Here is a 12,638-nt window from a genome sequence, read left to right as displayed (position 1 = left end):
TTCTTCTTTCCTGCCCATGACTCTGTCCTAGACACACAGGTCTCAGGGGGGAGTGTCTAGAGTACAGAGTGGGGAGTTAGGAGGTGGAGGGACAAGGCCCATCTACACAGCTTTCAAGATAACTGTGTTTGCACCACAAGGCTTCACAGTAGATGACCGTGTTTGGGCTTGTGGACAGTAGCCCAAGTGACCTGCTACCTTCTCTGTCCCAGCTCCACACAGAGCTCCCCTCCCCACCCAGGGTCAGTGAAAAGAGGTGTCCTGCCAACTGTGTCCCATAGATCAGTGTATCCTGCTCCCCAGTGCCTCTTCCCTGGCAGACTGGATAGCAGGCAATGTAACCAGGGCCTATATTCAACCACCTTAGTCACCATCCCCACCCTTGGCGTTTATGGATGCTTGGGGCCTCATAAAGCTCAAAGCCTGTAAACAGTAATAAAGAAGCCCAGAGAACTTGGCTTGGGCAAGCTGCTGTGGGGCCAGAAAGCTGCAAGCTGCAGAGGGGCACTGGGCTCAGGGAGGAGAAGCCATTTCCTCATCATGTGGCATTTCTTCTCACCACTCTGAACATAGACCGTCAAGGTTACTGTGACTAGGTGCTGCGGAAGTGCCCTCTGGAAGATGCAGCTTCCTGGGCCCCGCATACCCGAGGAGATGAATTTCCTGCAGAACACAGGTTTGGGAGTGAGAAGAACGAGCTCAGGAGAAAACTATCCGTGCTCACTGTGCTGACCATCCTACAGGGTCTCAGTTGTATAGGACAGATGGAAACAGTCCCTCCAGGACAATGGCACTGTCCCCCATGCCCCCACCTGCCTTTACTCCTGGATTTTCCGTTGTAGCTGGTTATAGTACCCCATCAAGCCCCATCTTAAGCTGGTTATAACACTCTTTTCTTTTGTTGAGTAATGAGAAAAGACAATCGTCAGCCTTTGCTGATGTATGAATGGGAGCCAGGAGACTCAGTATGGACTACGGGCAGCTGCAGAATGCCGAGACCAGGAGAAACAGTCCCGGGAAGAGCCCCTCCCCAGTTGGTTTTCCAATTCCAAATGACATGCCCGGAAAATATATACATACAAGTAATATTATAGGGACTGAACAGGTTATGTTTTTCTATATATACATATATAAGAAATAAAAATCATGAATTTGAGAGAGATCGGATGAGGTACACAGGAATGATTGGAAGGAAGAAAGGGAAACTGTTGTAATTATATTTTAATTAAAAAAAAAAAAGAGCAGAATATGGAGGCATGTGCCTGTAATCCCAGCAATTGGAGATGGGAAGTAGATCCCATGCAGGTATCCAGGGAAGCTAGGCCTCCAGTCTCTAGTTCAGTTCCAGGGCTCATTGCTAGCGTGTACCGATCTGGTGGTCGCTGGCAGATTACTTCATCTGTCTGAGCTGAATCTCGATTTCTTGGAAAGAGATCTTCGTGACTAACTCTAAATGACATTTTTTGGGGGGTCTCTTAGAACCTTGGGCTCAGGATCCACGCAGCCCCGCCTTTCTTTCAGACCCCGCCTATCAGGTCCCGCCCCGTCTCTCCGGTTATTTAACTCCTGCTCTACACTCACAACCTGCAGAACGCGGTCAGATCCCAGCCGGAACTCGGTGTGAGCCAACCGCGGCATTGCACACTCTCCATTGGCTGAGAGCTACGGCAGGGGCAGGCCCAGGCTTGCGATTGGCTATCGGAGCAGGGCGTCTGGAGGGCTGAGCGATCTCGGCGGGCGCTGACGGTCATGGAAACCTCGTCGGTGCTGACCCGGGGGTCTGCAAGGCAGCGGAGCCCCGCGGCTCCGGAGAACCAGGCGCAGGACCAGCCGGAGAGGAGGCCGGGGCGGCGGAGGCAGGGACGGAGGTGCGCGTGGCTGGGCTGAGCTCCGGGTCTGGGCTGGGGTGGCCATGCTGCCGGTCCCTGCATGATGCGACACTCACTGTTCATTGCTCGCGGACAAACCTGCGTCCCTTCATCCTTTCGTCCCCGGCCGCAGACAGGCCACCCGATCAAGCTAGCAGCTCCCTTGTTCCTAACCTATGACAGACCCTGTCCCAGCCCATCGGGGTCCCGTTCTGGAAGGCTGGCGCCACGGCACCTTTCTTTGGTCCTATCAATTGGACTGTCCCAAACATAGATGGCTTTCTCTTCGGGTGATATTTGAACTGAATCTTTAGGGACGAGAAGGAATGTGCTGGATGGATCAGAATGGGCAAAGGCACAAAGGCAGGAGTGGACAGACATACCCCTCTGGTCCAGGGATTCTAGTCCAGAGTTGTAACCCCGTGGTCGGTAGGACGCTGGGAAAGGTATCAGCGCAGACTTGATGTGTCCTGCTCTGTTTTTAAACCCACAGCAATGAGACAGATGGGCCATTTAGACTTTAGGGTGGTTGCTGGCTGATGGGAAAGGTATTCCTGGGTAGAAGCAATCCTAAAAAGGTCCTTTCCTTCTTACTGTAGTGATATTCAGGTGACAAAGGTGAGCAGGGGCAGACAGGATCGGTCTAAGTTCCTTTGGATGGAGCTGAAGGATAAAGAAATCAGCCAGAGAGGGCCATCTGGAAGAGGAGTATCTGGGAGTGAAATTTGAAAGAGGAGAGTTTTGCATGGCCTGATGACACAGGCCTTTAAGTGCAACTCCTTGAGGGAGTGAGGCAAGAGGATCACAAGTTTGAGGCCAACCTGGTGTAGTGAGGCCACATCTCAGAATAAAAATGGAAGGTCTTGGGATAGATTCATGGCAGAGGACTTGCCTAGGATGTAGCAAGTCCTGGATTTGAGCCCCTAGCACCATAAATAAAAGATGACATCTCCATTTTAGCCTGCTACTGTCTGGTCATCCCTGCAGTTCCAAAAGGCTCCTCAGTCTAATCGCAGAGGGACAGTGTGATTGATGACAGAACCTATGGAGGGAGCTCAGATCACTCTTGGTGGCCTCAGGCCGTGGGGGGCTTTAGAGAATGCCAGCTTGGATATCAGTGACATAAATGGCTACTATAGTGTCTTCTCACTACTCTTAGAATGGTACTTTGAAACATATTAACAAGTGAACACTTCCTGATTTTGCTATACTCAGACCCGGCAACTTCATGAAGCCAAAGTAGTTATTCCTTGTATTATTCAGTTGCTGAAGGGGAGGCTGGGTGGGGTGGGGTGGGGCAATGAGTGAGAGTCCCTGCTCGTGTGTGGGCAGAAGACAAAGCCTGGTCCTGCCCTCTCCTGGTCTTCAATTTTGCTAGTACTTGAAGACCATATCCCTTGGCCAGAGAAGGCCTGTGGCTCTAGGAAGTGTTTTAACGTGGGGTTTTCACCTGTTGGGTGGGGCTGTCATTGGCTTCTGTCCAAGCAGGAGCGGGCTCTAGTTGCTAATAAACAAGACGAACCCCAGATCCCCTTTTTCTGGTGCCATGCATGCCTTTGGTGTATATTTTATAAACCATGTCTAGTGATATCTAGCTAGCCATTTGCTTCCAGCTGTTATTTACCTTTTGGGGAGGAGGGGCTGAGACTGTAGCTCAGTTGGTAGCGTGTTCACCCTACCGTGTGCAGATCCCTAGTTGAATCACCAGTATAAATGGGGTATAGCAGAGCACCCCTCTAATCCCAGCTCTTAGAAGGTGGAAAGACGAAGATCAGAAGTTCAGTGTCACCCTTGACTACACACTTCCAGGGTAGCCTGGGCTACATAAGATCCTGCATCAAAAAACAAAAGCAAATCAATCTTTTAAAACCCACCCTTTGCCCAGGATCAATGAGGATCAGGAGGAAGAAGAAGCAGTCTTTAGAAATGTGGTCAGTTTCACTCCGGATCCTTTACCAGGTGAGGTGACCAAAGTTCCCCCTAACGTCTCTCTTCCTGGCCATTGCAGTCCCCACTCCCATCCCTGTCAGTCGAAGGGTGTGCACGAGTCCCCTGATTTCCTTTATTCCTTACGGTTCCCTCCGTGGACCAGCTAGATATTATGACAAGGATACTACCAGACCTATCAGCTTTTACCTGTCAACGCTGGAGGAACTCCTGGCCTGGACCCCCCTCATGGAAGATGGCTTCAATGTGGCCCTGGAACCTCTAGAGTGTCGCCAGCCTCCACTTAGCAGCCCCAGGCCCCGGACTCTGCTTTGCCATGACATGATGGGCGGTTACCTGGAGGACAGGTGAGGCTCTGGCGCGGCACTGATCTTATTACTGGCCATCCCGGGATGGGAGAGGGTGGAGAGGAGTCCTAGAGCCCTGGATGGAGTTATGGAAGCAGGTTCTAGATGGACCTCTGACACCTCAGGGAGAGAAACTCAGTCCTAGGTTAAGCTTCCCGTGGCAGAAGGAACATGAAATTGGGTGCACTCTCATCGGTTTGAGCTGCACAGACAGTTAGTTCCTCAGGCTGCCCCTGAAGAGAATCATCCCCTGGCCTAGCAGCCTCATCCTCATCTGATTTGTCTGTTGTGCTTCCCCTCAGCTCTGTCCAGGTTCAGGCCTCTTGCCTTGGCTTCCTGTGCTCTCTCCCCCCTCACTCTCTCAGCTATGCACGGGCTAGCTAGAGTGACATTTTAAAACATCTATTGAACAGTCTTGGACAGGATGATTGATGGGAAGTTGCATCAGAGCCAGCTGCCCAGCCTGGGATGTGGTCAACCTGTAGACCCAGGGACACGGCCCCGAGGGCAGCGCTGACCCCGTGCAGAGAGCAGAAGCCAGAGACAGGGCCCGTACTTGGCCTTCCTGCTTCCTGCTCCTTCATCTGCTCACAGAGGCCAAATGCTGTCTGTGCAGTTCCTGTGCTAACTCCCTGGTCAGTGAATGAACTTCCCTCCCCAAACCACCGTGATTTATTTTTGAGATTGGGTTTTGCTATGTAGTTTAGTCTGGTATAGAACTTATTGTATAGCCCAGCTGGCTTCCAACTCCAATCACCCTGCTTCAGGTGCCACCATGCCCTGCAGGCTCCTGACTGGCTCTTTGTGTGTCTGTGAGTGCATGTGCATTTGTGTGTGTGTGTGTGAAGAATATGGGCCAGAGGTCAGCCTTAGCTATTGTTCCTCAGATGCTGTTTACCCTATCTTAAAGACACACTTCCTCACAGGCCTAGAACTTACCAAGTATGCAAGGCTAGCCTGTCCGTGATTCTCCACTTTCCTATCCCTGAGATTACAAACACGCTCCACCATACCTGGACTTCTAATATTTTTTAAATTTTTATTTGTTTTTTTTTTTTTTACAATTTTAAAAAAGATTTATTTATTTTATGTATATGAGTACACTGTAACTGTCTTCAGACACACCAGAAGAGGGCATCGGATTCCATCACAGATGGTTGTGAGCCACCATGTGGTTGCTGGGAATTGAACTCAGGACCTCTGGAAAAGCAGTCAGTGGCTCTTAACTGCTGAGCCATCTCTCCAGCCCTAATTTTTCTTTTTCTTTTTTCTTTTTTTTTTTTGGCTTTTTCGAGACAGGGTTTCTCTGTGTAGCCTTGGCTGTCCTGGAACTCACTCTGTAGACCAGGCTGGCCTCGAACTCTTGAAATCAGAAATCCGCCTGCCCCTGCCTCCCAAGTGCTGGGATTAAAGGCGTGCGCCACCACCGCCCGGCTTCTTTTTTCTTTTTAAATCCATTCTGGGGATAGAAGTCACTCAAGGCAAGGATTTTATTGTCTGACTCTCATCCCAGCTCCCGCTCCTGACCACTCTTGACAGAAGAGCCTCAGGTTGTTCCTTCCCTCACTCCTCCCCACAAGGTCTCACACAGCAGGCTTCAGTTAGAGCCAGCGACCAGAACTGAAGAACAACACTTGAGTCAAGTCTAAAACACAAAGCGATCACTGCATCCTGATTGATTCTGTGTCCTGGGGCTTGATCGCTGCATCCTGATTGATTCTGTGTCCTGGGCCTGACCGTTCTGTGTCTCTACCAGGTTCATTCAGGGCTCAGGGGTGCAGAACCCCTACTCCTTCTACCACTGGCAGTACATCGACATCTTCGTGTACTTCAGCCATCACACCGTCACCATCCCCCCAGTGTGCTGGACCAATGCCGCACACAGGCACGGGGTCTGCGTGCTGGGTAAGAGACAGGTGGTTAGTGTACCTATTGGGTGGTCCTGTAATTGAGCAGTAGCAGTCTTCATGGGTTCTGATAGGTGTCTGCATACTTTCCCAGAGTGGATCAGATGGTACCTGTGTTTTTAGCGTGCGGCTGTTGGTCAGGGTGGTGGTGATCAGCATAAGAGCAGCTGTGGATGATGGGTAGGCAGAGGGGCCTGCTACATCCCGGGAGAGCAGTACTCACCTGAGCCGGGGCTGGGTCTGGCCCCAGGCTGTAGTCTGCCAACTACTGCATCAGCTTAGGGCCTCTCCAGCCTTGTTCTGAATCCTCTGTGACCATATTCCAAAGGACCACTGACCGAACGTCTACATTTTCCTATAGTCCTGATGTCCAGGAAGCACACTCATCCAAGCCCTGGGTCAGAGGAGAGCCATCTGTGCAGCCGTTTCTACCTCTTGTCTCACAGGGACCTTTATCACAGAGTGGCAAGAGGGAGGCAGGCTCTGCGAATCCTTCCTGGCCGGGGATGAGCGCTCCTTCCAGGCAGTGGCTGATCGGCTGGTCCAGATTGCTCAGTTCTTTCGTTTTGATGGCTGGCTCATCAACATCGAGAACTCTCTGAGTGTGAGCGTTTCAGTGGGGTCCTGGTGCTAGCCCCCCTCACCCCTTGCTTTGCAAATTCCCCTTTGCTTGTTTCTCCTGACCCTACTCCTTGTTTTACTCTTGCCCTTTTGCTTGGCCCCTCTTGCCCTGGACCCAGGCCCTAGCCTATAGCAGCAAGATCCACTTCTCACACCCCAGTGAGGACCAGCTGTGCTGTCTCTGACTGCAGGGAAAGGAGAGCCCAGCTTCATCATGAGCTCCTCTGGTGTGTCCTCTTCAGCTTCTTCCTCAGTGTGCCCACACCCTTTTCCCCTATCCCTGCTTCAGGCCTGTGTGGCTTTTCTGTGGCCACTGCCCCCTCCCCGGCCCCTTTTCTTTATCTTTTCCTGAGTTCTGGGCTATGGTCTTTCCTGTCCAGCAAGGATGGCTAGGTCCTCTCTGATAGCCGTGAGACACGGGGCATTTTTGTCGTGGTTGGCTCTTGTGGCCTCTCCTGTCTTCTATATTGGGTCATTCCTCATGACAACTGTGCCCAGCCTCACACAGGTCTGATCTTCCTTCCTCTCTCACAGCCAGCTGCCGTGAAGAACACACCTTTATTTCTCCAGTACCTGACGGCACAGCTCCATCAGGAGGTCCCTGGAGGTCTGGTGCTGTGGTACGACAGTGTGGTACAGAGTGGGCAGCTCAAGTGGCAGGACGAACTGAATGAACAGAACAGGTGAGCATAGGGTGGCCGTGAAGGAGGATGAGCTGGCCAGGCCACAGGGCATCCCTTGTGGGACTATTCCACACAGGGCGGAATGAGGCAGGCATGGGCAGCCCCAGTCTCTGGGTGATGTGTGTCCATGAGAATCAGAGGTGCTAACAGCAGCTGGGTGCCCCATCCGGCTGGGCCTGGCCTCAGCCGGTCCTTGCCATCTCTCAGGGTCTTCTTCGACTCCTGTGATGGCTTCTTTACCAACTATAACTGGCGGGAGGACCACCTGCAGCGGATGGTGGCACAGGCCGGGGAGCGCCTGGCCGACGTGTACGTGGGCGTGGATGTGTTTGCTCGGAGCAATGTGGTCGGTGGCCGTTTTGATACTGACAAGGTAGGCGGTGGCCTTCACATCAGGGCTGCTGGTCTGCATGCCCTCTGTGGCCTCTGCCTTGGGGAATCTTCCATTCTCAAAGTACCTCAAAGGAAACCAGGGCACCCTGGACCCATCCTGTGTCTCTCCCAGCCACTCCTCCAGTCACACGAAAGGATTCTGTCCCCACTCCTGCATCATTTCCCATAGGCACCGACTCCCTCCTGGGCCAGGTGCACATGCTTTGGAGCATACTGAGTGATGTTTCATGCCACTCAGCAGACATGGGGGGCTTTCGGGGGGGGCTACAGTGGGCAGAGGTGAAGCAAGTGGTCTCAGGGAGAGGAGGAGTGGGAGAGGGGAGAGCAGGCTCTGCTCCTGTCTGTCAGTCCTCCTTCTCCCCTGGGTGCAGGGCTCTCAGTCGTGAGGAAGCTGTAGACAAATCACTTATCCAGTGCCAAGGTTTCACTTCTATTGTGATAAAATACCCTGACAAAATGCAGCAGGAGGCACAGGGTCTAATCTCAGGTTACAGTGTGGGTGTGTGCGGAGTGAAGGCAGCTAGTGTAGCAATCAGGACCCGTGCAGAATGACTCAGATGCTTGCTTGTTCCCAGCTTTCTTTGCCTTCCCCATCTCTCTTTAATTTTGAGACAAGGTCTCTCTTTGTAGCCATGGCTGTCCTGGAACTTACAGTGTAGACCAGGCTGGCCTTGATCTCTCTGTCTCTGCCTCCTGGGATTAAAGGTCACCACGCCCAGTTTTTCCTCTTTTATACTGTTCAGGACCTCCTAGCCTAGGGAATGGTACTGCCTACGAGGGGCTAGGTTTTCCCTATATCAAACAAGACTAATATCACACGCAGGCGTGCCCACAGGCGGACCCAGTGCAGACCGTCTCTCACTGAGACTCCCTTCCTAGGTGATTCCATGTGTGTCAAGTTGACAGTTCAAACTAAGTAGCACACAGTGACACGACCCAGGGACTGCAGATCCTCTACCCTCTGTGATTCTAGTAAGGTGACGAGAGGTGTCTGTGAAGAGGAGACAGGGCTTAGAGATCCACAATGATGAACTCATACCTCCCTGCTCATGGCTGAGCCCGCTCTGCTTTCCTTCACCTGCCTCTCTAACCATCCTCTAGGTGGCTTGTGAGACACCAGGGATGAAGCCCCAAGACCCTCTGTCTAGAGCTATGAGGGAGAACTTTTCCTCGCTGGCCCTACCTGAGAGAGCCTTGCCTGTGGGCTGGCATCCAGGAAGCCCGTCTGGACTCTGCTCCCAGTGTTCAGCATCTCCCTGGTTTCTGTCTCCCCAGTCCCTGGAGTTGATCCGCAAGCATGGCTTCTCGGCAGCGCTGTTTGCTCCTGGGTGGGTGTATGAGTGTCTGGAGAAGAGCGACTTCTTTCAGAACCAGGACAAGTGAGTCCCCAAGGGCTTTGCATGGGCTGGCAGGAGAGAGTGTGTCTTTGCTCTCCAGTGGGGTGGTGACTGGGGGGACAAGGAGGGGGGTCAAATGAGAACAGAGTGGCCACCCTGGCAACTCCCAGGGAAGATTCTGGAGACCAGTCAGGCAGGAGGGAACAGAAGGCAAGAACTGCTTCCTCCAGATGGCCTCTGGCCTGGCCCTAGCTGCAGACTCCCTGGATGGCCCCTCTTAGAGATTCTCCAGCTCCACACAGGGCTGCAGGGATGTGGGCTGGCCCCCTTACCCTGACTCCTTGCCCTGTCAGGTTCTGGAGACTGCTGGAGCGCTTCCTGCCCACACACAGTATCTGCTCCCTGCCCTTTGTCACCTCTTTCTGCCTGGGCCTGGGTACTCGAAGAATCTGCTATGGCAAGGTAGGCGGGTCAGGGGCTCTGTGTCTGGTCTCTACCTAGGATGGGCGGGAGGGGGCCAAAGGGCATGTGTGGGAGGGCTGTGTATGGCTGTCTCTACCTCCTCCGTGCTCTCTTGCTGTCTGCCTCTGCAGAGGAGGCCACCACCCCTGTCCCATTTGCTACATTTCCTCTCTCTTCAGGAGCAGGCAGTGGGGCCCTGGTACCACCCTAGCGCCCAGGAGACACAACCCCTCTTTGGTGAACATAAGCTGGCTGGCGACAGCCAGGGCTGGGTGAAGACACACTGCTGCCTGGCCGATGCCTGGAACGGGGGCAGCTCTCTGCTGCTCCGGGGCCTGATCCCGCCCGAGGTTGACAGTGTGACTGTGAGGTGGGTGAGTGACGGGTGAGGTGTGTGGGTCTCTATCTTCTGCCCTCCGTGTCTGCAGCTAATTAGGCAGAGAGTCTCCAGGAGCCGAGAGAGGATAGGCGTTAGATCTCAGACGGCTTCTTTTACATTGTGTCGAAAACACTCTGCACAGCGCGCCTGTAGCTTTCTGAAGTGTTACCCAGCTGTGACAGCTGAGGGCAGTGCCAGGCAGGAGTCTGAGACCACCCACTGAGTAGTACCTCCTGGCATACAGCTGCCTTAGATGGTGCCTGGGAAGAAATTAGAACCAGGACCTTCCAGTCTAGAGCAGTCTGGCCATAGAAATGGCCAAGCCCCAGCAGGGCCAGGTATGGGGCTTTCACCTCCTCACTCCTAGCCAGGCAGGGAGGGGCTCCGCGAGGACCACTTCCACCTCTCATGGAGTTCCCCTCCCCCAGGCTGTTCTCTTTGCACGTCCCGGTGCCACCCAAGGTTTTCCTGTCCATGGTGTACAAGTTTGAAGGCTCAACGGATGTCCAGGTGGCTTTGGAGCTCACAACAGGGGATGCCAGCAGCTGCCATGTGGGTGGCATGTTGGTGTTAAATGGTGAGAGGCTGAGTAACTTCGTGGAAGAGAAGTGGAGAAGGCCCTGGCTCTGGGCTGGACTTCTGTGGGCGGAGCTGTTGTGGGCGGGGCTGTTGTGGGTAGGTTTCTGTGGGCGGGGCTGCTGTGGGTGGGTCTGGGCCGCTCCCACCTTGGGTGGAATCTGAGGCTGTGGATTACCTGCATATGGAGACTTGCTAAGCCCAAGCTGTCCTCTGTGACCCTGGTAAGCAGCAGTCTCCTGGGCAGGTTGGATACAGGTCTCCTCTCTGGGACACTGAGGTGTTCACATTAGTAGGTTGTGGAGATGGGAAGTTGGTAGAAGCCAGGATGAGGGAATCTGGCCAGTAACATACCTACATCCTACATGTCCTCCAAAGCTTTTCCTCTGTGCCCAAGCGTCTCTTCCACCAGGGGTCTTACCTAGACACCCGTTCCCAGCCACATCCTGCCCTTCTTGGGTTTTCCTGTGTGATTCTCCTTTCTGAAGCCCATGTCTTCCAGCAGAAACTGGCTCACGGCACAGCCCCAGACCCCTTCGGGTACCCCCGACCAGGCTGGCCAGATGGGCCAGCAGTTGTGGCCAGCAGCTCAGTGGGGGCTGGATTCAACGGTGAGTCCTCTCTTGGCAAGTCCCATAAGGCAATGAGCACACATGGGAGAACTTAGAGTCCCCCCTGAGAAATCTCAGAACAAGAGGGAAGGGGCAGCCTGGGTTCCAGGATTCTGCAGCAGTAAGACAGACAGGGACACTCCTTGGGGGGAACCTACTGTAGTCCTGGGCCCCATGACCTGGAGTACCCTTGGGATGCTTCTTCATGGCTCAGGCCCTCACCCAGCTGGCTTGTGAGCAGCCTGTGTGCTCTTTCAGCTGCTATGAGGTAAACCTTCGTGGGTGCCTGCTCCAGGACCTCTTGGTGAGCTTCTCACGGCCGCCAGGCAGCCGGGAAGAGGAGAGCTTCAGTTGTCGTCTTGGAGAGCTCCAGGTGTGTATGTGGGAGTTGGGCTTGCGGGGAGAAGGGATGGATGAGGGAGTGTCTGGGCCCCTTGGGAGTAGGACTGGGTGGAGGAGGGATGGATGGAGCACTGAGGGGTAGGTGTGAGGGGATGTCCTTTATGTCCTCCCTGGGCATCCAGCCAAGCGAACCTTCTCTCTCCTACCAGGTGGTTGATGCCAACAGCCTTCTGTCTCCTCTGCCCCGGGTACAGAGTGTCACTGTTTCACAGCTACGCTGGCTCCCTCTGATCACTGGGTCTGAGGGCCTCCCCACCCGGCTCCTCCTCAGCTGCACCCTGCACTGGTCCTACCTGCTGCTCCGAGCCCGCTGCTTCCAGATTCACTGCTTGAAACGGACAGGAAGCAGCTCTGTGACAGAGGAGTCCCCAGAGACAGGGAAGCCCGTGTTCCTGGGCCTGGCTTTTGCCAACCAGTACCGTGTGGTGGACTTGGCAGTGGAGGCTGCTAGACCTGGGCAGGATGGTCGTGTGGAGTTCCTGGTGGAGCCTGTCCCCAGGGAGGGTTTCCTGGTGCCTCAGGCCGAGTGGGGAAGGGCGGTCCTACTCTACTCTGCCCCTCAGTGAGCCCACTCCAGAGCACAGTACCTCCTCGCCTCAAGACTCAAAGTTTCTTCTTGGCCAGCCGCCCAAGGCTGCATGGACTGCTGAGGATAGCCAGGTCCCCAGGAGACAAGGTCTCCAGGTTCTGGCTGTGACCTCAGGAAGCTCTGCCCCCTGGGTGCTAGGTGAGTTGCTTAGCACCCACACCTTCTGTAATTCTCTCCATGGGATGTGGTTCTCAAGGAAGAAGGAAAAAGTTTGAAGTTTCCTCCAGAAAATTCCATAAAGGCTATTTTTCCTAGGCTGAAAAGATGCATCTGTTGAGCATGGCGGCCGCTTATCCCTGTAGCTTTGACAATCAGAGGCAAACTGCCCTGGTGGGAGGAAGGCTCCCTGAAGACTGAGGCAACAGTCGGGAGGAGTGGGAGTCAGGGAGGCTCACAGGGTAGCCGGACTGGTGTTCCCCAGGAGCACCATCAGTGGCAACTGGCAACCCATTCCCCACCTGTACAAGGTGGGCCAGTCACACTTCAGACTACCTGTGTGGATGATGGCTCTGGCAG

General features: G+C 54.0%; 1 protein-coding gene across 3 annotated transcripts; it reads left to right on the top strand.

The window, feature by feature from the left end:
• Positions 1–1,603: 1,603 nt before the first annotated feature.
• Positions 1,604–12,385, top strand: Engase (endo-beta-N-acetylglucosaminidase). 3 transcript variants are annotated; one of them, XM_028752841.1, is made up of 14 exons: positions 1,604–1,868; positions 3,754–3,827; positions 3,961–4,162; positions 5,919–6,067; positions 6,516–6,673; positions 7,225–7,373; positions 7,581–7,746; positions 9,042–9,145; positions 9,457–9,565; positions 9,745–9,935; positions 10,373–10,521; positions 11,023–11,131; positions 11,390–11,504; positions 11,683–12,385. In XM_028752841.1, the coding sequence occupies exons 1-14, from the start codon at positions 1,750–1,752 to the stop codon at positions 12,097–12,099; spliced, it is 2,211 nt and encodes a 736-aa protein (XP_028608674.1). In that variant the 5' UTR covers positions 1,604–1,749; the 3' UTR covers positions 12,100–12,385. The 3 variants fall into 3 exon arrangements, with proteins under 3 accessions (XP_028608674.1, XP_028608676.1, XP_028608677.1); XM_028752843.1 differs by having other exon boundaries at positions 1,750–1,868; positions 11,026–11,131; positions 11,683–12,099; XM_028752844.1 differs by lacking the exon at positions 1,604–1,868 and having other exon boundaries at positions 3,443–3,827; positions 3,965–4,162.
• Positions 12,386–12,638: the final 253 nt, after the last annotated feature.

Source organism: Grammomys surdaster, unplaced genomic scaffold (assembly GCF_004785775.1).
Source record: "Grammomys surdaster isolate TR1022 unplaced genomic scaffold, NIH_TR_1.0 125940, whole genome shotgun sequence".
Taxonomy (NCBI): Eukaryota; Metazoa; Chordata; class Mammalia; order Rodentia; family Muridae; genus Grammomys; species Grammomys surdaster.
Note: the sequence above shows the minus strand (reverse complement) of the source record. Positions and strands in the feature narration are given on the sequence as shown.

Bases quoted from the DNA above. Each gene is read 5' to 3' on its own strand.
- Engase (XM_028752841.1), top strand. From the start codon at position 1,750: ATGGAAACCTCGTCGGTGCTGACCCGGGGGTCTGCAAGGCAGCGGAGC. The intron at 11,132-11,389 runs GTGAGTCCTCTC...GTGCTCTTTCAG, and splicing joins AGTGGGGGCTGGATTCAACG to CTGCTATGAGGTAAACCTTC. The intron at 11,505-11,682 runs GTGTGTATGTGG...CTCTCCTACCAG, and splicing joins GTCGTCTTGGAGAGCTCCAG to GTGGTTGATGCCAACAGCCT.